At 42.8% G+C, this 27,545-nt stretch overlaps 1 protein-coding gene across 3 annotated transcripts; it reads right to left on the minus strand.

Moving 5' to 3' along the window:
• Window positions 1–1,153: 1,153 nt before the first annotated feature.
• PPP1R17 (protein phosphatase 1 regulatory subunit 17) lies at window positions 1,154–20,375 on the minus strand. Of its 3 annotated transcripts, XM_075495602.1 has the most exons (7): window positions 20,114–20,375; window positions 17,606–17,679; window positions 13,236–13,348; window positions 11,233–11,385; window positions 9,588–9,749; window positions 2,524–2,598; window positions 1,154–1,278 (listed from the first exon to the last, which is right to left on the minus strand). In XM_075495602.1, the coding sequence occupies exons 3-7, from the start codon at window positions 13,315–13,317 to the stop codon at window positions 1,271–1,273; spliced, it is 480 nt and encodes a 159-aa protein (XP_075351717.1). In that variant the 5' UTR covers window positions 13,318–13,348; window positions 17,606–17,679; window positions 20,114–20,375; the 3' UTR covers window positions 1,154–1,270. The 3 variants fall into 3 exon arrangements, with proteins under 3 accessions (XP_075351717.1, XP_075351716.1, XP_075351718.1); XM_075495601.1 differs by lacking the exon at window positions 17,606–17,679; XM_075495603.1 differs by lacking the exon at window positions 17,606–17,679 and having other exon boundaries at window positions 1,160–2,598.
• Window positions 20,376–27,545: the final 7,170 nt, after the last annotated feature.

Raw genomic sequence — 27,545 nt, forward strand, 5'->3', positions numbered from 1 at the left:
AAGGCTTAGCCTGTTTCTGTGCTTTCCATTTCCTTCTGGCCCCCGGAGGTCCATGGGGGACCTCCAGGGGCACTGGGTACAAAAGCATTTCTGCCCCAGAACACAGCAACTCCGGCCATTTGCCTAGGAGAGCAATTTGTGCAGTTTTAGCACGATCTGGTCTTAAAGGGAGAGTTCAGAGCCTGAAGGACAATAAATAAACCACATTCATGCCATTGTACAGTCCACACACGATTCTGCAACACCTAAAGGCTTTGTTTTGGGGGAAAGGGCAGTGTTTATGTGGTTTGAAAAAAATCCTATCTCATTCCCAAATAAAATAACATTTAACACTTTCACTGAGTGCAATGAGGCAGGTGAAAGCTTTGAGAAACGATTCATTGCGCTGCTTCCCAGGAACATTGCAAAACCTCCTATTTACTTAATTGATCAAGTGAAAAATTACTTTTTAGTTGCTCACGTTGCTCCTGGGTGGAAAAACAGTAAATGCTGAATTACCAGACTATGAATATGCAATTTTAAATGAACTGCAGCAAATGATGTATGTTGCGGCATTTTTATGGCTGGGCTTCAAGTTGATCTATACAGGGACGGTAAATTAGGCTGCTGTGCTGTCAGAGATGTCACTGGGACCGTAACTCCTCTTTGGTGAAGAACATATAGTGCTAAGCTTAAAGGGTGCTCTTTTTTTTTTCTTATTGAGCTGTGGCAGCATTCCCCAGGCTTGGAAACAAATCCTTGTCAGAGCGGTGAAGTCAGTCATATCCTATTTGTGCTCCTGCCTTGTGTTGTTAAGGCCCTTTCCTGTCTAAACATGTACATTGTCACAGCTAATCCATTGCTGATGTTCATTTGAATCTTTTCAGGGCTCCACACTCCCACTCTTGCTGTATTGTGCACTGAAAATATTCACCAACTTTACTGGTAAAGCTAGACCCAAATCACACGAATTTCTTGTCACGTGCTTGCTGTGCCATACTTTACTGTGGACCTTACATGAATGTTGTTATATGAACTATTTATTGATTGATCATATTTTAAATATTATTTCATCTCACTGATAGATTAACAGGATTAAAAAAAGTACACCTCCTAGGTATCAGGCATCACATTAATGATACAGCTGGCCTCTTGTACACTTTAATACACGATTATTTATTATAAGCTTGTTGATTACATCTTGAAGCTGAGTATCTGCGAATGGACTGCATTCTCATGAAAGATGCTGGGTCAGTCACTGTGGCAAATGAAGTCCAAACTAGTGTGCTCCTCAGCTGTCTGCTAAGGGTGTTAAAAAGATAATGGAGTTCAGTCTGCCAGGCTAGATAATCTTTAACCGCCAGCAGTGCTGCTCCATCTAGCGCACAGAGCTATTAAGGTAAGCACAAAACTACCCAGTTCTACCTATTGTATATAATATTCTACAAGTACCCATCTCTGTTTGTACAAATGCTGAAGGCTGTAGCAGGCTGTGAAAACAATTCTTGATTGAATCAATGAGGTAAACTATTGAAAAAAAGCGTGGTGCTGTTCCACCTTGCAGTATGTGTCTGCCATTGAGTTATGTTATTCCTTTTACTGAATTTTTACTCTCCCACTGTGATTATTAATCTTTACAGCCCCTCCTAACTGACAACCTAGGACTCTGTTTAAAAAGCAGATGTCAAAAGAAAAAATATGGAGTAGAAGGATCGACTATCCAACTAGTTTATCTTTCACCAACCCAGGAATAAAACCTTTGAAAGAAAAAAAAAATCAATAGTCTACCCTGGTGTAACAGGCAGGCGCTGCACTTCCCGTATGTTTCTCTTCTGAGAGCTCTGCCCTCCGTCCTGTTTGATGTGTCAATGTTGACAGCCCTGAGCTCTAAGTCTTCGTACTACAGTAACTCTACCTTCTTCTCCTCACAAATACAAGTCATGAGCAGATACAGGCAGAGGAAATGTTTGCTTTGCATTTCAGGGACTCTAGAGTTGATTCCCGCCCCCCCCACTCTCTCCATCTATCCCATCAGCTCTGCACGTGGGAATTTGCACTGCGGTCAGTGTTATTCCAGCAGAGGAAAGCTGGACAAATGAGGTGACATGTCAGGAGAAAAATGCAATTTGAATCATTAGTTGATATTTTACGGCCCTGTGCTACCAGCCGCTCTGGTATCTAGTGCCAGGTAGAGTGGATTGGTGGTGTCCCTTGTGTTAACCCTTATCACCAGGCTGCACAAAGCTAGATCTGATCTGAGGTGGATTCCTCATTGACAAAAATCCTGGGAAGCTGCTTTCTCTTTTTTCCAAGAGAATCCTTCCAACCCCACGTGTAAGTGACATTTCTGTCATCATCTCCTATGATACTTGCTGGGATTTCATGAGATGCAGATAAGCACTTGAAGGTAATTTAAATTCAAGTGCATGCTTGAGAAAATTATTATTTGTAAAAATGAAAGGACTGTTTTTTCTATGTGCTGCCACTTTGAATGACCCAGAATTATTTACACTGCATTATTGGAAATATCACTGTAATCTTAACTGGGGATTGTGTCTCCATCTTTTTCTTCATCTTCCATAATCACTGTTTGCTTTTCTTCTGTAAGCAGCTTAGTGCCTTAAAAACAGAAGGACACACACAAAAAAAAAAAAAAAAAAAGAAAAGAAGAAAAAGGAGAGAGAGAAAAAATGAGTGATTTCAAATATTACTTCTTTAGAAAATATCAGGATAAGAAGAATCTTTCAGTCCTCTCTAATTTATTGATCTTAACGTCGTTTTCAAACATCATGGGAGTTACTCCTAATTTATTTTTGGCACATCAGTCTCCTGATATTTAATGAACTAGAACTGGGTCACTGCATTTTTAGCTAAATTTATCAGGCAGTCTTAAATCCAGCATATTTCTACCTGTGAAAAGAGACACTGAAGTTTCTTCTGGGAACCTGTTTGTTAAATGGGTTTGGGAAGCTAAAAAAGGGAAAGAGTTTGCATGATGGAATAAATACTGTGATTGATCTTTGTGATTGAGGTAGTTTATGTGAACATGTGTATGCATACTTGTTTTCTATATGTATACAATAATATTACTTAGATTCTGCAAATGCACATGCTGAAAGAGGCAAATGTTAGAATACCCACATGTCAAGTGCCATCCCCACTGAAGTTATATAGTATAAATAAATTGCAAAAGCAACCGGATTAAGATCAATGTTAAAACACTCAAGTATGTTACTGAAGGCTTTGAGCCAGTATATGAGTTACTGAGGTTTGGGATCTTAACAAGCTTTGAAGCCTAGCCATCCTAGAAGAAAAATAAAGCTTCATCCCTATCATGAAAGCACCGAAGAGCAATATGACATGATATTGAAAGGAATTTGATTTCACAGTTCGAGCACACCATGGGGATTCCAGAAACCTTTTCATCAGCTGTAGGTATGCTATGTGAAGCATCTTGCCACATATAAGTGTTTCCTTCTTCCAAAGTCCTTCTCTATTGTATAGATAGGTTGTGGATCATACCTTCCACAAATATCTGCCTCTCCCCCATTCTCTGTCTCTTTTTCTCTTTCTCTCTCTCATACTTAAAACAGTAAGTCTACGCCTTATGGATCTTGAGGCTTTTATGTGATATCAAGATATCACAATTACTGTAACTGCTCTCTTTATTAGAAATTAAATTAATTGAGTGAAGAGAAGACAATGCATTAGATAGAAAATGTTCTTGACTCCTATTTTAACAGATTGTATTGGTTTCGCCTGTTCCCAGTAAAAAGCAAGTGACCTGTAAGATATATTTTATGCCCACATTCCTTGGTGTGGATGTTAACATAGTCTAAAAACAGGATGAGGGTTACCAGTGTGTCAAGACCAACAAAATCTCTCCGTAATTCGGTCTCCTGCTGTTTGCTCTCAGTCTGTGCTAACCAGCCGAGTTGTTCTGTCAAACCAACCTGGTTTGCTTCTTTCTGCATCGAAAGCCCTCTCACAGAGAAGGCTTTCAGTCTTGACAAGCTCTGAAAATAGAGCAATACCACACAGGAAGATTTTCTTCAACTTTGGAGTCTTTTCAAGAGGTGATGAATTCATGAAAATATTAACCTATCCTGCCCTTCATTTATGTTAGCTCCTGCTTCATTTATATGCAGTTCTTGTGAACTAGCTGCTTTCAGGAAGACCATGAGATAAACTGCAAGGCATGAATGAAATTATTTCAAAACACAAAGGACTTGATTTGTTCAAGCAGCAGTTGAGTAACCACCACTGTTAACTGCAAACACTTATGCCATTTTATGGAGGTCGATGTAAATGTTCCCCACCCAGAGTTCTATTCATATAGACAACTTGGACAAATACAGACAATTTTTTTTCTGTTGTCTTTGGGGTTTGGGTTGTGGTTTTTTTTAGGGGAGGGTGGGGTTTTGTTGTTTTTTCTTCATGGAGCATTTGAGGAACGAGGAAAACATAATTAAAATATGCTTCAAATGTGAAGCTACAATGGATCATTTGATGACGGCTAGCCTATTTTTTGGGTAAACTCAGGAATAAGAGATCAGGAATGTAAGCTAAATAAAGCTGCGCTGTGCTTTATGATCGTGTCCGCTCTCTTATTCGAATTACGAAGTGATGAAGGAGAAGATGTTTGTTTATGCAATTCTTATGGCCTGGTTATAGCACATAAACTAGCCTTTTTAGAGCAGATGCTAGAGACAGCTGGAAAGCAGCAGCCAAGCAGAGGTCCCCAGCTCTCAGCTGGACCCACATCAGTAGCGTACCAGATGCTTACCACAATCAATAGCAAGATGATGCATCATTATCAATGAGTGGTGACTGATGAACTCCAAAAGTTTCCAGTACAGTTCAGGATTCAAAGCTCAGAGAAGGACGTAGCCTACAGCTGCAGATTATTAACTTTCCAGACCATGGGCCGCCAGCAACTTCAAAGACTAACTATATGCCTTTAAAATCGGACTTTTAATGCAAAACAGTGGAAAGAGGATACAAATGAGATGTCTTAGCTAGAATTATTTCTGTAACACAGGGAAAGGATTTTTGTCTTTGATACGATGCCACTGATCACTTGTGGAGAAAGTGTGCTTTACTGAATGTGGTTTGAAAATTCTGGGTTTAAAGGAGTGAGCAGGATGTTGGAATTGGGGAACATTTGTGAGTCAGTCTTTCTCTGTTTACTGTTTAAGTAAATCACTTAGCCTCCCTGTCTCTGTTTTCCCAGCTGTATATATTATGAAATGCAGCTCATCCCACAGATCTGTTTTAAGGATTGGTGGGTTGTTCTATTAATGTCTGCCAAGGGATCTGACTAAAGAAAGCAGAGTAGAAATACAATGTAGCCATATTTTCCCAACAACTTGCAATTTTTAGCTAGAGACTAGGACCTCAAAGGCTCCCGGAGACATGAGGGCTTCTGTTAGGAAGCTCAAACACAGGCAGAAAAAGAAGTTGGCTTACATCAACCATTTGCCAGGTGCCACCTAGATCTAAACCACTCCTCCTGGACTGTAAATCAGAAAACCACCGAGATGGCAACAGTTCTATTTGACATGTGCCGTGTGTCTATGTGCCTACAGACAACTCCTGCAGCTGGGTTGGAAGAGTATTGGAGTGCTCCAGTCACATCCCTTGCACTGGAAAAGGGCAAGAGGTGACATTAAACTGCTGTACTTCTGCATCACTCAGAGATTTTTCAATGAGGAGCTGATGTTATCCTAAAGGAGCTACCTTAACTAGTTTTCTAGGGCATGCGGGAGAACGAGGGTTTGAAACTGTGGTTTTACTAGTTTTCTCTGATCTGATTAAGAAACCCTAAGCAGCCACATTTCAGGAACTGCGTTCGCATATTTACATATGTATTTACATTTTTGCTCAAATGCATGGGCCTGAAGAGCTCTCAGAAATCCTTCAGGTAATTGAATATATTGCTAAGTGGGGATGGCAATAGCGTGTTCCAGAGCTGAGTACGGGCTTTGGATCAGATTCAAATCACTTACTATCACACGAGAGGAAAAAAAACCATTAGAATTGTGGTTATGTTTTGTCTTCTGGTCTAATCCCTTCAGAAAGCCAAGGTGTTGGCTGTCTGAAGGGGAGCTGGCCACTGGAGGAGACCGCTGCTCATGGCACAATGTCATTTGCACCACTTCAGTAGGAGTTTGAAGGTTGAATACATTTAGAAGTCAGACCCTTGTAGAGGAGGGTTTTGTGATGCCCGGGCTTAGACATTTAAGCTGGCTAAGGACTGATTTCCTTAGTCTCCTTCTGCAGACAACAGGTAGCCATGGGTTCCTGCAGATAGTAACATTCAGATCCTAATTTAGCAGCCCCCTTGGGTGTTTGCAAGGTGTAAAACTGATTCCGCTTCTCATTTGGATCATGTGCCGTCCAGTAGATACATTGATTTTCATCACTTTGTATGGTCTGTTTGACTTTCTTTTATTTGCAATAGAAAACCTCTCTGGCCACCCGAGAAGGAGAGGGACCACCCTCATCCTAGAATGCTCATAACCAGCTGGTCAAAATGGAGAGAGATAACACAGCTGCCATTTTTATCTACATTTGCAACAGAGCTATTTGTGTGGACAGCTGCTTAAAAAGATAATCTAGTAATTAAGCTCTGTTATTACAAACAATTAAGTGGAGTTTTTTGAATTGGCATCTGGAAGTGGCGTTTGGGAGGGATCTGAAAGGGAAATGGTAGAAACAGGGACAATCCTCATCAGCAGGTCGCAAGGGATACACACGGCACTGAGTGTGCTGCTTACTACAGCAGCGCCAGTAACAGGGAGACAGGAACAGAAAGGCCTGTCGATATTTATTTAGCGCATGTAGCCCTGCCAGGGCTTCTCAGGTCTCCAAGTCTATAATTCAGGCTCTATTTTGCACAGCAGTTCCGCAAGAGCTCCGTTTGTTTGTGCTCTGTCTGCTACCTGATGGGATAACCCTGAAAGTAAACAAGTAGTAAATATTGGACCAGCCCTCAGCCACAGTAAGTCACTTTTTCATAGCAAGCCATGGAGCCACTGCTGGCAAAATTCAACGAGCAGAACACCATATGTTGGTATGTATCTTGAAAGGAAAATATGCATCCTTAGAGTAGGGAGGGAATGAAATTCAGGCATTCAACCACATAGGCTACTTTGCCCCTGATACAGACACAAGTCTGCCACAGGCAGTCAGTTGCTAGGAAATGGGCCCAGAATACAGGATCTGGAAAAGCTGTCTGCAGGGAGAGGCAGCAGCTAGCAGGCTGCTCTGAATCCATGCTGAGTGCTGGAAGGTGGCTTCACCAGTAGGCAAGAAAGTGTCATTGGAGGTGGAATTGAAAACAACTGAAAAATGCATTAGTTTCTATCATTTTCCCAACAGCAAATGCACACAGTTTGAATTTTGTCACACGTTTGAAGGTTACTGCACTTTTCTTCTTTGTGCTCTTCCCTTTTGAGTTTTTTGATTACCAAATCATTTGGGGATTATAGCATGTTTCTGTTACCACATAACTTGTATTAGCTTCTTTTTGTTTTGAAAATTATTAAAAGTTAAAGAGGAAGTCTTCATGGGAGGCAGGAGGTGAAGACCATTAGAATGATTCTTATTTCTCTCTTAAGTGCCTACTTGAGCTAGTTAAAGCTAGGGTAGAAACATGAAGTAATAAGTGACTAGATGCTAATCAACCAGAGCGTTGTTGAGACAGGTTAAGGAAATAACTCACCCTTGCTGCATCTTCTTAGCTAGCAATTACATTTAAACCAGAGTCAAACCTCTTGGCTTCACTGTCACACATTTTGTCTTTGATTTCTATCAAATCTGTTTCTCTTTCAGATTTTCCTTCTCTGCACATACCCTGAAGTGCAAAGGACATACAGCATCTTCAAAGGTGCTACAAATGGCCAAAGGCAACTTTTCTTGGGAGTGGTTTTGAACTGACCAAAATAATGTCTCATCTCTCCTCCAAGGTCCACAGGAAGGGTAGGCTTCAAGTATAATACACAGGACTAATATCTATTACAAATGGTTTGATATATTTTGCCTCTGCTTCTGTTTCTGAATCAGTCCCTAAAAGACTATGATTTTTTTCCCACCTAGTTTATTTGTCATGTGGAATTCCAGGCAATTTGCTGGGTAATTTCCTACAGCAATTATATGAGCAGTTCATTATCAGTGGTCTATATCAAATATTTCAAAGTGGAGCATTTGCAGTTGGGCTCAGAAGTTGTACGATAGATTTCATTTCCCTCAGCAAATGATTGGACCAGGTTTCCAGTGACTCACTCACAGCAGCTCTGATGCTGCAAGCCATTGGGATGCTTGAATTCAATGAATGAATAAATGTATTTTCCTTAGGCAGATCAATATGCAAGGCACTAGTATGCACGCTTGCTGCTATGATCCTTGCAAACTTAGTCATATTCCTCTCTGCTTTTGGGAGCCTCATACTGATTAAACAAAAAAAATTCTTACTCATGTTTAAGTCAGTTATGAAGGCTCAGATTCGCAAAGAAAGGGGATGTCTACAAATATGGGTGCCTGTTTGGATTGATGAAGCCATTTGCACACCTTATAATTATTAGGTGTACACGAAATTCCATTAAAAGTGTACCTGAAACTCAGTGCTTGATGTACTGAGCTGTTGCTTAGTCACTCAGGACCAACGTGTCTGTCTCGGGACCTCTTCATTTAGTGTGTCCCACTGCTCAGTAGTGCCAGCCCACAGTAGAACTGGTTCATACGAGAGGTTCCTAAGGGAACAGTGTTTTCCAGTTTTGGCACTAGTTTTGGAACTGGGGTTTCTTTGTTTGGTTTTTGTTCATTCATTTGTTCATTAGTTCATTCATTTTTTTGCCCCATCCTGTGATCTGGAAAGGGCTAGTGCATAACATACAAACTTGCACTAGTTCCTGCATCCCTAGCTAGCACTAGTAATTAACATTTACACAGTGCTTTACGTCTTCAAAGACCTTCAGAAATATTGATGAATTGAGGCTCTCCTGTGATAGAGGAATGTGGGAAATGCAACAAACAAAGGGTCTTAGGACCAAAACATGGCTGGATGACTTCATATGGCCACCAAGCAAATTAGCTGCTGCACTGTGTATTATGCCAGAAGCGCAGAACTGTCTTTAAGGTGCTGTTAACAAGAAGTTCATCACAGCTTGGTTTCCTCAGTGCATGTTAGGGACTGTGGAGTTAAGAGGAGGTTAATCAGGACAGTTTTGCTCCAGGTTGTTTGAGGCAGTGTGAGCTATGTTAGTGCTGGTGACCTAAAAATTTGCATGTGCTCAATTTGAAAAGCAGGGCAGTAGTTGATCTTTCACAAAAGCAGGATCATGTTTGCAAGAGATAATCAAGTGACCTAATGTCTTCTCTTACTGCCCTTCCCTTCTATCCCAAAAGCATGAGTAGGGAATATGGAAAAGTCTTTCCATGAGCCACCACTGCTATTAGATACTTTGACCAAATAGGTCCAGTCCAGCAGGAACTGCCAAGTACACTGGACAGAACAACCTCCTTCCAGCCTCCTCCCAAGCATACCTCTGACAGTACCCACGGTTTGCTTCCTCTTTGGAGCACCTTTACTTAAGTATGTTTCTTACCTATTATCAAGGGTGGGATGTGTATTGCAGGTGTATCTTTTCTCCTGGGCTTTTTCTGCTCCAGTTCGGTGATCTGAGAGCCTGAACTCACTCTTTCTCTCTGTGGCTTCTCTGTGATACCATATCTTTTCAGCAGATTATCAGAAAAGTCTGAAAGTAAGCCTGCAGGCAAGAGAAAAAAAAAAAAAAAAGAAAATGCCACTTCAGCCTTGTTCACATCAAAGAAATTTGCACCTGTGTAACTTTCCCAATGATTACTCTGAAGTAAGGCTGCACGAGTGGATGATCTGTTCTGCACGGTGTACCTACTCTTCAGGTTTTCCAATGGTATACGTTTCCTCCAGTCAGTTATATCCCATAGGCTATAGACAGTAATGCCATCAGGCCACCTGGCTTCTGGTTGTACTTAATGGACTAAACTGCAGCCTATCAGAAATCATGGTAAGAATCAGTGCAATCTTCTATTCAAGAAGCTTAAACATCTTAAAGTAGTTTAATCATACAGATGTTCAGGCCTCTGCTTGGGGGCAATATGAGCACACAGAAATGGCCTATTTTAACTAGTGAAGCTCGATTTTCTTTATTATATGGCTACTGTGGGCACAAAACGCACCTCTCTAGCCTTTGAGCCTCTCTTCCCTAAGAGAGAATTGCTGAGGAGCAGATATACATGAGAGCTGAGCAGAGTCAAACGTGCTGAGTTCAGTATTTGGATTACAAATACTGGAAAACCCCAACTGCTTGGTTTTGGCTTGGTGAATTGTTGTGGGTATGCAGGGTTAGTGCAAGCAGTTACTGTCTAGCTCCTCTGTGTATGTGCGGCATGGGAAGAAGAACTCAATGCAGTGGATACAAGAGCACAGCTATCTCCCAGGAGAGCACAACAAGGAGTGCTTGTTAGCAGAGAGAAGCGACAAACATTTATTCCCACTGCTGATCTTGGAAGATCGTCAGGTTTCAGTGGCAGTCTCCTGCTCATTCTTCCCTTCCACAGATTGGTGGCATTTGGCTCTTGAAGTTCAGAGGTCTGTAGATGCGCAGCAGCAGGGAGCATCCTACAAGAAGCCCCTTTGTTGCTGCAGTGGTTCCTGGCTTCCCAAAACACCCGCCCTTTGCCGGAGTCCCATAAGCACAAGAGCCCTACGATTTCCAGGAGGAGCAACCCGCGGCCGGCTTGTGTGCCTCTCCCGTCTCCCCCCAGCCTTACTCCTGTTCAGCCTCCCCTTGAGCGCTGGGTACGAGTTGCACAAGAAAGTGCAGGGGCTGAACTGGATCCTTTTTGATTTTGGACCAGATTGAATCTGGGCATCTAGCATGGCTCAGCAGCTAGAGATAAGCACACATAATTTATCATGTAAAGGCAGTAAGACTATGAGCTCCAAGGGAGCATGTTTTTCAGGAGCATGCACCCACTCACCTTGGTATTCCCAGACCCTGTGAGAAAACGCTTCATCTAACAGGGAATGCCTTTGAGAAAGTCTGTCTCTCTGTTTGCCTGCCTTCCCAGGTGCACATGGCATGGAGCTGCGTTCTTTCTTGCCCGCCTCCAAGGGGACATAAGTGAATGAGGGGTCTCTGGACCTTTGCCCAGATTCAGGCCCCTGAGCTGAATTGGGATCTCAAAGTTGAGAGATGTATTGCTCACCTGTTAGGGGTGGTGGGGTGTGTAAAGCTGGTGTATCTTTTCTCCTTGGCTTTTTTTGCTCCTGTTCAGTGTTTTGGGAAGCCTGGATGGTTTTACCTTTTCTTGGTTTCTTTTTGAGGTCACAACTCTTAATCAGCTGCTCTGAAAGATCCTCTGCAGGAAAAAAAAAAAAAACAAAACAGATGAATAGAAATCGAAATTGAGGGAAAATAATAAACCAGATGGTGAAAAGAAAATCCTTAATATTACTGCTTTCATCCAAGTAGGTGAAAATGCCTGTGGAGAAACATCTCTTAAATGGAAAGTCAGTACAAGAGGCCTCTGTGCCATACCACATGGGAGTCAAGTGACTTAGGTGGTCCTTCGGCTTTGTAGGTGGTAGACATAAAGCAGAGGCATAGAGTTGTGGGCAGCTGTGTGTTATATGGCAGAGGGAAGGCTGCACCATCATGTACAGCAGTCCCATGGCCATCCCTGTCTCGTCCAGCACTAACTTTGCAGGCTGTCTTCAAGCATTACAAGGGCACTTTTGTGAAGGAAAGATTTATGTGAGTGGGGTCAGCCTGAGGTATTGGTAAACCAAGCCAGCATATTGTTCCCTTCAAGAGCTGGCTTTATTTCCAGAGCCGCTGAGCAGTCGGTATTCGCTTTTAATTTACATAACATTACAGTGAATTTTTGGTTTTCTCTTAAAGCAAGCCTTGACTCAGATGACTGAGCTGGTCAGCACAGTTTTCTGCAAGGATCTGCATTTCTGGGTGCTTATGCAAGCTGAAAATATTGAATCTAGCCTATCATTAGCATCATCATGCAAACCAATGCTTTGATTTCTTAAAAGTTCCTTGTCTGGCTTCAGCAGGGTCCCCTACCCACATCCAACCCCTGACTGCAGGCTTGGGTGCAACAGGACTTTGTTCCAAGCTCTCTCACACTCGTTGAGGAAGCCATACTTCTGCAAGCCTGTGGGTAGACATGGGAAGGATGATCTCCAGGTGAAGTCCCTGGAAGATGTGGGATCTTTTTCTGGCCCTCACAGGCTTCCTGTGTGGTTCTAACGAGCTCATTTAACCTCCCGCTGCCTCAGTTTCGTGACTGTAGAATGGGACATGTTCTGTACTTCTTTAAATAAGTAATTTTATGGAACAATTATGTTTGGTATGCCAGCAGTTGTAAAAGTGGTGCCTTTGGCTAGAAATGCTGTGTGGCAGAGGCAGAACTAGGATACCTTCCTTGCAGCCCAGATAAACAAAGTTTATAAAATTGTGCTTGCCTGCGGTGAGACACTTTTTTTTGACAAGCAAGTGAAATTGCATTTGTGTTTCATTATTGTCATCACAAGGGTAACAATGAGCAAATAGTTTTTTGTTTCTGGGTTGCTAAATCTTCATGACAATTTTCCAAGGCAGGAGTGAAGTAATAGCATTTGAAGCAGAGGAAAAGACCATGAATATGCAAAAAGCACATCTATCAAGTATGAAGTCTGGTATTTAGGAGTGTGGTGGAGCAAAGATGCCTCTGGTACTCTCAGTGCAAAAGTTATGTATGAAATAGGTTCAAGAGAGGAAACAGATTGACGATGAAGGAGAAAAAGTATTCAGAAAGCCGCCCCAGTGGAGGCAAAAGGGGTGTTTGAAATCTTTTACCGAAATTGCATATGGAAAATGTGTTCAGGGAAGGCTCAGTTATATCCTAGCTTTCAGTTTATTGTGGTATAAATGATGAAACCGCTCTACTTTTTCTACCACGGAAAAGGACAATGACTCTTTTCCTTTCTCCTCTTTAATTAACTTCGCTCTAGAGCTTCGGCTAATATTTATATGCAGGAAGAACACTCTTTGCCTTTCCATCTGGCATCAGAAGTGTCAGCAGAAGGTGTAATCTATCGGGTTTCATGAGGGCTCAGTTGTGTTGCTGGAGGGAAAAAACGGGCACTGGACAGGACCTAATGATGTGAAGACAGCACCTCTCTAATTACTGCAATGACATCATCTAATAACACTTACCTAAATGGTTACAGTGTGACTCTCGCTTGTCCAGTCTGTCTTCTGGGATATCAAGTGGCTGAACACATTCTGTTGACATCATTGAAATGGGCTTTTCTCCCCCTTTGAAGCTACTACACACACACACAAAAAAAAAAAAAAAAAAAAAAAAGCAGCAGCATGACATAAAACAGAGATATCAGTGTTATAAATCCACTTGCTAGCCAGGTCATGAGAAGTTCTTGTCTTCCAGCTGCTCTCTGTCATGCAGTCTGCTGGATTGATTTTGCTCACGCGTGCTAAGACATGCATTTATTCACTGCCTTGGTTACACAGGCAATATCCCATTTTTCCACCTACCTTGCTGTAAGCAACCCACACTAGCACGGGAAATACATTGGCTCTACAGAAGAATACTGACTTTGATCATCCAGAAAGTGCTATCACATACACAAAGTAAATGCTAGGAAATAGGGGGATTTTTTCTGGTTTTCTTCTCCATTTTTTCTCAACTGTAAACTAAAGATCATATTTGGTGTTTATCATACAATCTAACTTTAATTACAAACGCCGTTGAGTTAGTCTTACAAGTCCAGCTCCTCTAAGAGAGCTTGGATACCCCTGAAGAGCCAGGTGTGAGTCCTGCCTCTGAAAAATGGCCAGTGCCCACAGACCCCAAAGCCAGCATGAAGCAGACTTACTCATCACCTTGGTAAGAGCATGGGAACCCGTTTCACAAAGCTGCTTAAGCGCCCGTGCTCTGTAGGTCTCACTGGATTTCTGTTTTGGCTGGTTTATCCCCCTTTACTCACAACTGCAGGAGGTGCTGGAGCCCAGCCTCCTACCTGAGCTCCTCCAGCATCCCCCAAGCTGAGATTTGATCCTGGACTCACTCACTCTGGGACCACCCCAAATGCCATCACAGGAAGGAGGAAATCAGACCGTTTTTTACTGCTGATATTTTCTATGGTTGCTTAGCAGAAACCCATCAGAATGATAGAGCAATGTTAAAGGAAAAAACCTTCAACCTGAAGATGCAGTCTGAGAGATCTGGGTATCTCCCTTCAGCCAGCACTGCTGTGGTAGTTTCTTACAACCTCTGTTCTCCATTTTCAGGGAACAAGAGCAGACAGTGAATTCCTTGTAGGGAGGAGGAAGGCAACAAGGAAGAGTCAAAAAACACGAGACAACATGAATAGTAGAAGAAAGACAGGAGGAATTGGGAAGAAAAAGAGGAAGGAAGGGGAGGTGGAGAAGGAAAGGTAAATAAAAGACAAAGGTGAAAGAAAAGGCAGTTGGAGAAAAACAGTGAAAAGGAGGCTGGGAAATAGGAGACTGTACTGTTGGAGTTTGTTTTTATCTTGCTGGAGGCAAAGAAATTACCTGTATTATTTGCCTGTAAATTGCAGTGGTTGTTTGTCAACAAGAAACAGAACAGTAGGGGAGTTAACATCATTTCTATGACTAAACTTGTGTCTATATAAAGAGAAATTAATCCTCAAGCAAAATCCAGTCACATAAATATTTGCCAAACAAAATATGAAAGGTCGCACTCATAATCATGCACTGAGCTAATTCTTCAGGGGATGGAAAAACATGTCCTAAACTCCAGTGACTTCAAAGTAAGTGGAGGAACACTGGCTGACAGTAATAAAGGTCAGGAACATTGACTCATAATGTACATATGGGATTAACTCCCATACCCTTCAGGATTCAAAATCCACAAAAATTTGTAAAATTCTACAAATTCTTAAATACCTCACTGAATCAGGCCCGGATACAGGGTTTGACCTCTGGCTGTTCACTGCAGAACTGTCCCAGTCCAGCCTCACATCTGTACTAAAGGATTATACTGCCTGGAGACTTCATTTGCATTTACAGAAAAAAATAGTGTTCCACTCGGGAAGACCCTGCATAAAGAAATCTTTGAATGCACCTTAGCATGGTATGGTTGCTCTGTTTATCCACTGTATAAATAAGCTATAGCTATGGCTTAAAATGAAGCAGTCTCAATTTTATTTAAAACAAAAACTTACTATCTGGCCATATGAAGGCTCACACTGCATTTTGTGATTTGAGGGAGGTTTTTTTTTCTTCAATACCATTTGATTTTATTGGATTTGATTAGGGCACATTGGATAAATATTGTGATTGTAGGGAAAATAATTTTCTTTTCTGAAGGGTACTCTGTTTAGAAAGTTTTCAGTGAAATCAGGGATATGATTTCAGACACTATGGACTTTTTTTGAACAGGTCTTGAGGCAAAAAAGCTGGGGATAGATAGTAAAAATTGACAGTAAATTATACTGACTGGAAATGCCTTCTAAAATATGATTAACTTTAGTTTGATTTCACTAAGTTGTTTCATTGAGTTGTTTCACCCAATAAAAATTAAGAGACAATGTAAGAGACTTGGAAATTAAGAAACTTGTAAAGAGACTTAATGTAGGATTGGTATATGCAGATTATGAGAGACTTCCTTAATTATTTTTTCTTAATACAGTAGTTTGAAAAATAGTATTCTAAAATAAATCTCTTAGATCTGTCTTCACATTTTCATAGTCACAGATGCCCAGCCCTTGACATCTTCAGTGCTTTAAAATACGGCTTTACAGCCTAACATCTGACACCCCCCCTTTTTTTTTTTAAACTTTGCCCTGCAGCCAGCATTGCCTTGCTTACAAAAGTGTTTCCACACTGCACATTGTGACAGTCTGTGTGACAAAAGAATAAAAAGAGAAAGATTACCAAAATGTATCACGAGCTTTGGGATCTTGGGCATATATACATTGCATATGATGTGCGAACCTATGAGTGCTGTTACATCCTGTCGCTGTGCATTACACACAGAGCTCTCGTTCCAAGGAGAGGTGATGTATGTGAGCATTGTAATGGTGCTTTCCCAAACCACTAAAATCAATTCCCACCACTAAAGAAACAGATTCCCTAGTAACGTTTTGCATGGGAAGGAAGACAGCTATGGGGACTGTATGAAGTCATTAATATGCCTTTACAAATGGAAGCACATTCTCGGATTTTCGTGTGTTAAGCGCAACTCTTTTCCTAGCAGCCTTCATGCTAGCGTGGTTTGCGCTCTTTGCTGCTGTCAGTCACCTTGGTCGGCAATGCTTGCTATTTACGTGATGGACTAAGGTGGTTTTTTTTCTTGCACTCTGTCTCTTGACATAATGATCCGCATTCATCCTTTGTGCAACTGTAATGGTTACAGTGGAGCTCTAAATCACACTCAGCAGGAGACACTTCCTGAAATGCATATAGATTTTTCCATATGAATTAGGATTCAATAGTCATTTAGCTTGAGACGTTGGTACAATACAGCTAGGCTGTACCACCCCCCTGCAGAGATATGTGCCTAAAGGAGTCACCTAAAGGAGTCTCTTACTTTTGGAAAAAGACAGAGCTGATAGAGACACCTTAAATACTTCCTTAAAGGTTGAGATAAGTTCTGGCTTTGCCTACATAGTTTTGGATTTGCTCCTTGTAAAAACATTCAGCATTCAATAGGATTGGCTCTACTTACAGACAGAGAAGAGCAAGGAATGATAAGGCAGACTGAAAAGTGCAGGTATGAGTAAAAGCTACTTCAGGCTCATGTGGATGAGCTCTCATGCTGAGTCACTGTCATATAACAGCAGGACTCCTTTGGGCATACACACTTGTAAGAGGTGGTGATTCAGATGACAAGTATGTGAACTTTTCACTTTCTGGGTATCAGCTTGGGATTTCTAGGGAGCTTAAAGCACATTCTAAATTTTTTTTCAGAATTCTCAGTTGCTGTATATGCTTGATTAAAGTGCCCAGATAAAGCTGTCCAGAGAAAGGAGATGTACAGCTCCTACCACTCACTAACATAGTCTTCAAACACACAAATGCATGCAAATAATAGGATTCCTTTCTTTGCTTAAATTGTGGGTCTCCATCAAAAAGTCCACCAATGCAACCAGTTCCAGGCTTCAATTAAGTAAAAATATTTTGCCTAGAGACAGACAAAGAAACCAGTTTTGGTTTACTATTTTAATGCGCAGTTGGTTTAATGTAGGTATTTGTCGCAAGTAATCAGGCTAGAGCTTAGGAAATACTCAGCAAAGCTACTCCCACACATTTCTATCAAAATGATGTAAATCTTTTGAGGCCATCTGATCATGTGACATTTAAACCAACTTGAAATGAAATTTCATGAGAAAAACCTGCCTTGTAAGATAGAAAACTAAAGCTTTGAGAACAAAACTGAAGAACTGGACTTTTTTCATTTGATTCTGAACTAGGCACAGAAATGGCTTTCGATAGGGGAAAGTTAAATCTCCATTTCTTGCCTTCTCCTAGAATTTGAATAGTTGTAGGTGCTATGCAGCTACATGGAAATTAGGTACCTGTGGATATTTGTATCCAGTCTCAAGGGACAATGCAGTTCTCAAATGAGTCATCAGTAGGCGATCACTCTTACCTATAAGATGGAGAAATGAATTTCTGATATGCAATTCTTATCAAAGTTTACAGGGGCTAAGTGGGCATCGATGTCAATAGTCCTCACCATTGTACATTAAGGGCATGACTTGTTACACCTGCATGTCGTTTCCTTGTATATTGAATACTTAGAATTTTTGAACTGACTCTTTGTAAGCTTTCCCACAAACTGTGCTTCTGAGGACTTCAGTAGACCATGTGGCGTTGTCCACAAGTACATGGATTTTTTGTTTTTGTTGTTGTTGGTTTTTTTTTTCAGGGGGGGAATGTTTTGTTTCCACAATTGACAAAATCCCCCCCAAAAAACATGCACTAGTTTGCAAGATGTGCATAATCATTAAAGAAACCATTGGCGTGTTGACATGGGTGCTACATAAATAAAAATACTCTTGACAGCATCCTTGTTGGGTGGCAGCAGGCAATCTGAATTTATTGAGTATTTATTTTAGTAGGTGGATAATAATGTTGCCACAGAAGCCTGTATGACACTATGTACCTACCTTCTCCTGGACTCAGAGCACTTCACAAGAACCTATTTTTGCCATGAGCTGAGAGAAGGAGAGTTCAAGAGCAGAAACAGAGGCAACTAGGGCCCTGAGGTGGGACAGCATGCACACGTGCTTGTCCACATTCCCGTAGGCAGGGTCTGCTGCCGCTGATGCACTTGATGGTTGGAAATGGGAACAAGTGGGAATATCTTATAGTGTGCTGCCGCAGGCCGACACGAGGCAGAGGTTGGACTGCAACAGCTACAGGTAGTCCAGCCTGCACCAAGGGCAGCACTTCGCTACCCTGCTTGAAGAGCTGCACAGGCATCAGGGTTTGCCCTTGAAGGTTGGTGGGTCTCCTCCCACCACGCACACACTTAAGACCTGCTGACAGGTTTTGATTATTAAATGATTATTAAATTATTTTTAATTGCTTTGCCCCTCTCTGTCTGGTTGCAATGAGCACATGAGCAAGGAGGGACAGGCAGGCTCCCAGCCTCCTTACCTGTTCTTCTCTTCCCTCCCCAAACCTACTTGGGAGGCAAAGACAGACCTGTCCTTCCTTCTGTCACATGCCCTCTGCAGGGTGCTATAGTGTGAGCAGGCTCCTTATTTGCATGAAGTCATTCACAAGTGTGTAAAGAAGGAATAAGATACTATCATCTGGAAGTAGTCATCTTGCACCCACCTTCCCAACACCGAGCTCATCTGAAACAGCTCAGGGGCCAAGGGGAATGGTACCACACCTGGCTGCATTTGGCTCCTTCCACCTGCACTCAGCAGGCAGCCTTGGCTCCTTTACCAGCAAATATGCACCCTCACCCATACCCAGGTCCTATCCTAGCCCTGCCACAACTGCTTCCTGGGCAAATCTTGTGAATAAAGCAAGGCAACCCGTCTACTGCAGTCAGAGTAGAAAATAGAGGCCCTAAAAGTAGAAAGTCTGGGTGTTCCTGCTTTGCATTCCAAGTGTTTCATTACGAGTTTTACTGTATGTTTAACATTACTCTATTGGAGTGACGTCTTCCTGGGCATGGAAGACACCCTCATGCTACTGCACAGAGTTTCTTCTTCAGGTATTGGGGCACTAGGCTGCTCTCTCCAGGCGTTCTTGTCAGATTAGTCAGATTTTAATTTTTCTAATGCATATTTAAAACTTCTTAGGAAACACTTAAGTATTTGAAAGCCTGATCCTGGTGTCACCCTCCACCCAAAACTTTTGCTGCTAATAACTGGGTGGATGCAGAAATCCCACAGAATTGTCTGGGAGCAGTTTCCTCTCACGGACAGTGCGCTTTGGGGGGCTAGGTCAACACCCAGGTTGGGCTGCTGTGGGCTGACTCCTAGTACCTCCCATAAACTTGTAAAAAAGAAAAAAAAAAAAAAAATCCCAACAGTTAAACTTTGGTCAATGGAAAAAAACCCGCAAGATACTTTTGCACAGGTTCTGGTCAGAAAGTTTTTGTCTTTGGAGATAATAAAAAATACAAAGCCTTCCTTAATTATTTCCTGGAGGTACAAACTAACCCTTGCACATGCCAGCCCTTCGTGGTGGGATAAGGAGTCCTGATACCAGTTCCCACTCTGCTGGCTTGCGTTATGCGCTTGGGACCTGTCCCAGCAGCTAAGAGTTAGTTGAAGCCGTTGCCCCTAAAGCACGACCCACGACTTCCCCACGACCCCACCCCGCGCATTCCAGCCTCGCTGCGGTCGCACCCCAACTTTCCCCGCATGGGACCATCCCCAGCCCGCTCCCCGCAGAGCGGGGACCCCGGCTTGCCTGCTAGTCCCCGCGGGGGGGTGACAGGGGCGACTTGCCTTGCTGGTGATGGCTGCTAAAGGGAAAAAAAAAAAAAAAAAAGAAAAAGAAAGAGCAAAGCAAGAAGCCACCCAGGCGGGAGGGAAGCGTGTGGATGAAGTACTTACGAAGCGGTGCGAGGGGTGCGATGGGGCGTCGAGGCTCGCTGGAGCGGGGCCCTCCCGGGCTGGGGCTGCAGCCGGCGCTCCCGCCCGCCTTATCTAGGGAGCCGTCGCTATGGCAACGCGGCGCTCAGGCGTCCTCCGGGGGGCTGGGGAACAGCATCCCCGCTCCGCTGCCCGCCAGCCGGCTTTCACCGCGCTGCCTGCCGCTTCGGCCAGTTGCCGAGGCCGAAGGAGAGGGCACAGGACGGGGGCGACCGGCAGCGCCTCAAGGCGAAGGCATCTTCCCTGCCAGGCGACCGCGAGCCGCAGGTGCCGCTGCTCTCAGAGGAGCAGGGGAGGATGCGGAAGCTTGGGCAAAGAGAGCCGAAAGGCGAGCTGCAGCCGCCGAGTCAAGAGGCGCAAGGAAAATGGCAAGGGGAGGGAGCGAGGCTGATGCCGTCTGGGACCCAGGGGAGAGCTGAGGATAACGGCGGAGCGAGGAGGCAGGGCACGCGTCTAGGAGCAGCACCATGAGCGCTAAAAGTGATGGACACCGTCTCCAGAGCTGAGGTTCAGCGGTGACTGCGGCGTTTGTGTACGTATCTGGCCACAACTAGTTACACAAGCGTGGTATTTATGGGGCCAGGCAGGGACTCTTCTGTGGCTGCCAGTTGTTTGCCAGTAGAGGCCAGACTCTCCTATTTTAGCCCATGCCTTTGGATGGAGCTGTTATTTCAACTGAGGGAAAAATATACAAACATGCCTGATGCTGGAAAAGCTCTGGGAGGAACACTCTACTCAGTGGTGGGACTGTGAACTGCCCCTTCTCTTAGTATTCACTTGCAATAAAAATGCCTTTGTCTATGCTCTTTTATTAAAACATCTTTAAAAACTGCGGCTGCTCACAGTTGCGGTTATCTCCTCCTTCTCTTCTCCCCCACTCAATGACTGCAGTTCAACAGCACTGGCGTGCACTGCATACTTTAAATGTCAGGGTTTCTTCCATAAATAATAAATTGTACAGAAGGCCCAAAAGGGCAAAGTGCTAATTCCCAGCCCTGCAAACTGTGCGGCACCCTCAGATTCTGTATGTTTCAGGTGCGGTTCTGCAAAGTGCCAAGCACGTTAAATGCTCTAAAGGCCCCACCTGGAAGCACCGTGAGCTTTCCCCATCGATGTCTGGGAGAGACAAGCACATTCATTAGCTCGCAGTGTAAGTTTTGTGTGATTAGATGTCTCAGAGACCCATTTTTTAAAAGCAAGCTCATAAACTTAAATTGTTCCTGAAAAAATGGAGCATAGGCTCCTAAGTAAAGTACACTAAGAATTTTTTGGCAAGATTAAGATTTATAACTGAAAAAAAAAAAAAAACCACCAACCCAAAACTCCTCCAAACCACACAACCCCCAAACTGGTCATTAAAAAGTTGGTTTTTATGAGTTGTCCATTTCCACATAACTTTGATTTTACTTTCAACATTGTCAAGACCTCTCTGTTGCAGTGAGTTTTAAAAAACCCCTCTATTTTAAAACTGAAATTCCTTTTACTTAGAAACACAAGTTATTTCATATTTTCCTATGAACTCAGAAAAATCAGAGTGAGATCACTGAAAAATAGGCTTATGAAACAAAACACTCAAATCAGAAATATATTTTGAAACTCAGCTCAAGATTGCCTTTTTACATTTTCATTGACTGACTTTTTCAGTCAGGACAGTCATTTATAGCACTGGAAGAATTCCCCGAGGATGAAAAAATCATTTCCTGTTCTAGCCACCAGATCCCAAGGATGCTTTGGGAATATTACAGGATAGCTTTTTATCATGAGGAAAGTGGCCTATCACACTCAGCAGGATCACACGTCCAAGCCTAGTCACCTCTCATATTTATCAGGTACCGCACGATGCCATGAAGCGTTTTACTGCGGCAGATTTATCCCAGTCTTTCCAGAGGGGCTGTCAGATTACCAGTGTGATGGAGGATTTACTCCCAAATCTGATCTGTTAAATGTTTACAGTTGTTGTCCTGCTTGTAAGAGGGTTGGGACTCCTGCCAGCTTTCTAATCCTTCCTCTTCAGTTATTTCACAAACACAGCCTGGAAAATAGTCTGAGCCTGTAATAAATCTGCACTTTAACCCTCTTCCCTCATATGCGAGTATTCCCATCAGCACTTGGCGAACTACTCATGTAATTAAAGATAAGCACATGTCTAAAAGTTTCCAGGCTAGTGCTTTAGAAGACAGGTGATGCAGCTTTGACAGATGGGAAAGGAGGAGACGATCTAATAGAAACCAGATAAATACACAAACACATATGTATATACACACACACAGGTACATATATGCATACATATATGTGTATTATTTCCTATTACCTACTATACATATGTGTATTATTTACTATTACCTACCTATGCATTTGTTATTTTTATATTCACTTCTGGCTTGGTTTGTAGTTCAGGGGTCAAATTTTCAAATGCCCCAAGGGCAGTGAGAATTTTGCCTTCCTTTGATACATTTTTCCTATTAGAATTTTCCTTTTCTATACCGAAAAGTTGGCTTACCGAAGCTTTTCGGCACAGCATCAGAGCATGATTTCTTGAAAGATGCGTGGTGCCCCTTGATATTATGGTTGCTGGTCAATAGTAGGTCTACAGTTGGTTTTGCAATGCAAGCACAGCTGGCTTTCAACACTGCAGTAACTAGTAAAGATTATTTTCCAGCTGTAATTTTGCTCATAGTGAACTCACTTTGAATCTGTCCAAACTGAAGACCAAAATCAGCTCTCACTCATGGCAGTGCCAGTCCAGTATGAACCAGTTATAACACTGAATTTATAGAAGTGGAAGCCAGATAAAGCTTTGCTCCTCGCAGATTACTGATGCCGTGCTCATTCTGGCATAAGTGAGCCTACAGTTTGGGCCAGGTCATATGTGATAAATGAAACAGGACTGGTATGATGGGTTTGGAGGGTTGGGTTTTGAGGAAGTTCTGGTAGAACAAGACTATTATTATGCCTTGATTCATAATACGTGGGCGGGTTGTTTGTTTAGAAGTCTTACATTAAATAAAAATCCCACTTTTGGGATGGGAGGGGAATTAATTACTCCAAGTAGATCGCTCAGCTTGGCTCAGCACTGAGGCTAGCAAACCTCAGACTCCACGGGGCATTTAAAATGCCTGTGCTTTCTACTTTCCTGTTCTCCTCTGTACTATCATTAAAATAGTTCTGCTGTGATGGATTTCTATGCTGGTCCTCTTTAAAAACCACTGTCTTTTTAATAAACGTTATGGTCTGGAAAAAATGCCAAATACGCAAAGGAGCACGGGTGTGGAGCAGAGCAGCTGATGCTGCCTGCAGAGGCAAGGATGAATCTGCTGGGATGGAGGTGAGACTGTGCTGCACAGGAGAGAAGCAAGACACTGGAGACCATCAGGTGAGTCGTATCACAGTACGTTCCCATGCACAACCCTCTCTCTGAAGAGGTGAGAGTAAGCATGATTATCAGTACCAGGAGGCCCGTTGTCCTAAAGATGACATAGTTGTCACCTCTGCGTATTCCCTATCTACTTGCAGAAGGCCATGAAAGGCATTAAAAACTAGTATACAATCAAAGGCATATATGGAGATGTTTCACTGTGGTTCTGTGGTGTTTTGTATTCAACTGCTTACATTACAGTTTGTTCAGATTTGAATTTCAACCCCTGGCACTATTTTCAGATGAAATAAGAAGGGTGATTTCATTTTAACAGGTCTTAGACATCTGAAAACTGTTAATGATCCAGCCTCAAGTGGCTTCTCTATGCAGTAACATGTGGTTACATCCAAGATAATACTCCCTCCAGATAAGCAAACGCAGGGCTCACACTATCTTCATGTGCTTAAGCCCAGCTTCAGCCCATGCTGCTTATTTCTGTGTGAAAGTGTACTGCAAGGTACAGAAAGTTTGGTCCAGGTTTATGCTAACTCCTAAGCTGCTGCACGCATGTGCATGCCAAAAGTAAATTTATACATGGAAAATTAAGGAATTGTATCTTGTAAGGTCCAATTTATTCATTTAGTCACTTTATAAGTGTTGTGATAGGTCTAAAACAGACTATGGTTCATTAAATAAGCCACTTTGATCTATTGATCAAACTGCTCTGGCTGCAGTGTGCAGTGTTGTTTTTTTTATCAAACAGATTGCTTGATGTACAGTCAACACTTTTCTTTGGTGGTTTCCCTTTAAGTTGTGGAGGTTAAAAGTGCAATAGATTGAAACCTGCACTCAATGCATCTAACTTTTCAGACAAATGATTATAAACATTTACATTTTCCCTTATATATAAAAGAGTATGCATATGGGGCATAAGTTACATTTATCACAGACCCAAACATATAGATAGCTCACATTTTTTTTTTTTAACAGAAGGCTTACTTGAGGAAAATCATTGCCACGTCCTGAAAGGCAGCACGCTTGTCCCGGGTCCAAGAGGGAAACCATCTGCGTTTGTTGTGCTGCTGAGTGAAGCCTTCAAGGCTGGAGCAATCTCTAAGGCCCAGAGGAGTCTGGAATTTGTATCTACCCTGACAGATGGCTCTCATGCAAACATCCTTCCTGCTGCCTCTGCAAAGGTTAGGGAGATTACGAAAGAGACCTACGAGGCTGGAAGAGAATAGCCCCATTTAGAGTGGCAAAGGGAGTTTCTATGTCAAGAGTCAGTGTCATGCCAAGCCTCCTTGTGCAACACCAAGGGAAAAAAGTATCACATTAAGTTGACAGGAAAATGATTGTAGATTAACCTGTGCTTTTACATTTAGATAGATAATTCAACATTTTCTGATGTATCTAGTCTATAACCAAGTCTTCCTGCTTACTTCAGGAGGAGTAAGCCAGGAGAAAACAAGTGGCTTTAAATAAGGGAGAAAAGTTTTCAAGTTTGGTGCTCCTAAGGACTCCGGTCCTTGGTTTTCATTGATCCGTATGTCAGGGGGCTTTGGCAGGGTTACTTTCAGGGAAAGACAGATGTAAAAATCCAGCAAATGGCAGATGGTAGTGGAAAACTATATTCCAGGGAGACTTGGGACAAAGCAGTAGCAGATGACCTCTGGCCCATGTAACTTGTGCTTCTCCTTAAATGCATCACTCTTATGCAGCATGGAGCAAGGTGGGAGCTGGGGTGGGGTGAAAGCTGCCCTTCATCTCAGAGAAGTCTCTCTCCTTCCCTTCCCAGGGGCATTAGATCTCTCATGTTGCTTCTTTTCCTGGAGCACCCGCTGCCGTTCCTCACCCTACCCTCTAACTTCTTGCTCTAGCTAATTAGGTGCTGAACCTGTGTCTTCCCGTGCATTGACACACAGGGTCTTTCTGCTAAAAGACTATGGACTTGACAAGACTACAGCATTGCTAACTATGCATCCCAGCATTATATTTTCAAATATCATCACAGCCTTCCTGCACTTACAGCTTGAAATATTAAACAGCTTCTAAAACACTGCTGTGTTTGCTCTCCTTTCTAACACCCTCCGCGCTGGCTGCTTTGTTTTACTAGACTGTGAACCTGGGAAGAAAACAACTTCTCTGACTGGAAATTACATGCATGGGTGTGAAAAACACCAGTGCCTACAACATGTGCTTATCTCTCAGACTAGAGAGAGAGACTCATTAGCAAACTTGGGCCTGTCTGTGCCTCGCAGCAGGATGGCAAAGAGTTGTAGACATCTGAGGCATGACTGTGAACTTTCCTGACAAAGGATATTTCCGCACGTGTTACCCAGTAAACACTTTAATAAAAGAGGAATAAACTAGGCTTGACTGAAACCAGACCAAAGGTCTTTCAACCCGGCGCATAAAACAAAGAAGCAAGGAGCAGAGCAATCCACATGGGAGGGTTTTCGAAGAAATTCAGAGAAGGTGAATACTGCTTCTTCTCAACTCCCCTGGGAATTTCCAGTTCACTGCAAGCATCTTGGAAAAAATCCTACTCACCCTTTATTCTTCGCGTTATAGCAGCACCACAAGCTCTTTGCTAGTCACTGCCCTACCGCGCAACGAGAGCGCATCGCTGTGCTGACGAACTTCCAGTTTGTGTCTGGGTCAGGTCTTGAGGGGGGACCTGGGCAGAGACACTGACTTGTCCAGCATTGCTCAGTCAGTGGCAAGCTATGAGCTGCACCTCTGGCATTTCTCAGCACCTTCCCTCTGTAGGAAGAGATAAGAATATAACTTTCCATACCCTAAGGTGTTTTTTTTTTTTTCTTTTGACTTTACAAAGGAAAACAGACCTAATTTTCAATACTTACAGTCCTGAAAAATTCAGGAGATGTGAAACTGTAATAGATTAATTGATGCTGGCTAGGGAACACAGAGGATGAGAGTTCAAGGAAGCAGTCTTCTACATGCCACATCTTTGCTATGTCATTCTGGGTGTCATCATTGACTGATGTCTAATATAAGTCCTTACCTGGTCAACTGGCTCGCCCAGTCAGAGCCCTGATGGCCATCATGTGATGATGGCAGGCTGAGGACTGCAGTTTTCTTATCAGGATATGCTTTTGAAGAAAGCAGTTGGTTTTGTGGTTATACATATATATACACACACAGAGTATATATATACATGTTGTAAATATTATAATTTGTAATTCTGGGGATCTTGAGCAAATTTTTACTTGCACAGTTAAGGAGCTATAATAAAGATGCTAAAGAGCCCCATATTGTGTTGACCATGAAGCAAATCAAAACATCTCCCAGTCCGCTTATGGGCAGCTTATCTGAATGCTTCTGTCCTTAACAGCTTGCTCAAAAGATCCCTACAAAGCATTTCTGTGGTGTGTTGCTGAAAGAAGGTGTCAGAGCGAGAGCATGCCGGCCTCCTGCAGTGCACAAGGATTTTTGCAGCCCACTGACAGCTGCCCGGTTCGTAGCCCTGCCTCCTGAGGAGCGTAGCTGTGCTAAGGGCTAAGAGGAAATAAGGGGATGTTGCATCCTGTGGTAGATCCTGAGAAATCCCAGCTCACCCAGAGGATAGCAGTGGTGCTGCACCAGTGGCAGCAGTCGTGCAGGGCTTTGGTCTTCATCCACACCCCTTAATTTTCAGATTGTCAATCCAGCAAAAGGAAGGGAGGGAGGAAAGAAGTGTTCTAATGGTCCTTGCTTGGTTCCTATTGCTAAGCAGACTACTGCCTGCTATTCAAGGCAGGATGGTGTCCTCTGTCTGGGACGATCTCTTCCATTACAGGTGACAGTACAAAGGAGATAGCACAAAGTATTTCAAAGGGAAAAAAGAAACAAAAATCTCTCCCGCCCCCCTAAGCTGGATGGAATTTGCAGAAGCAGCTCTGCTTCTGTTGAAACCAAGTCTAAAATTCCCCTTAATGTCAGTGCCTGCATTTCAAGCTGGCAATTCTAATACTAAAAAGGTGTGTTAGTCATTAGCATTTCATCCATTCTTCCTATAACATCAATAGAGCTGAGCCC

Source organism: Mycteria americana, chromosome 2 (genome assembly GCF_035582795.1).
Source record: "Mycteria americana isolate JAX WOST 10 ecotype Jacksonville Zoo and Gardens chromosome 2, USCA_MyAme_1.0, whole genome shotgun sequence".
Taxonomy (NCBI): Eukaryota; Metazoa; Chordata; class Aves; order Ciconiiformes; family Ciconiidae; genus Mycteria; species Mycteria americana.

Bases quoted from the DNA above. Each gene is read 5' to 3' on its own strand.
- PPP1R17 (XM_075495601.1), bottom strand. From the start codon at position 13,317: ATGATGTCAACAGAATGTGTTCAGCCACTTGATATCCCAGAAGACAGA. The intron at 11,386-13,235 runs GTAAGTGTTATT...TTTTTCCTGCAG, and splicing joins GTCACACTGTAACCATTTAG to AGGATCTTTCAGAGCAGCTG. The intron at 2,599-9,587 runs GTAAGAAACATA...TCTGTTTTTAAG, and splicing joins CATCCCACCCTTGATAATAG to GCACTAAGCTGCTTACAGAA.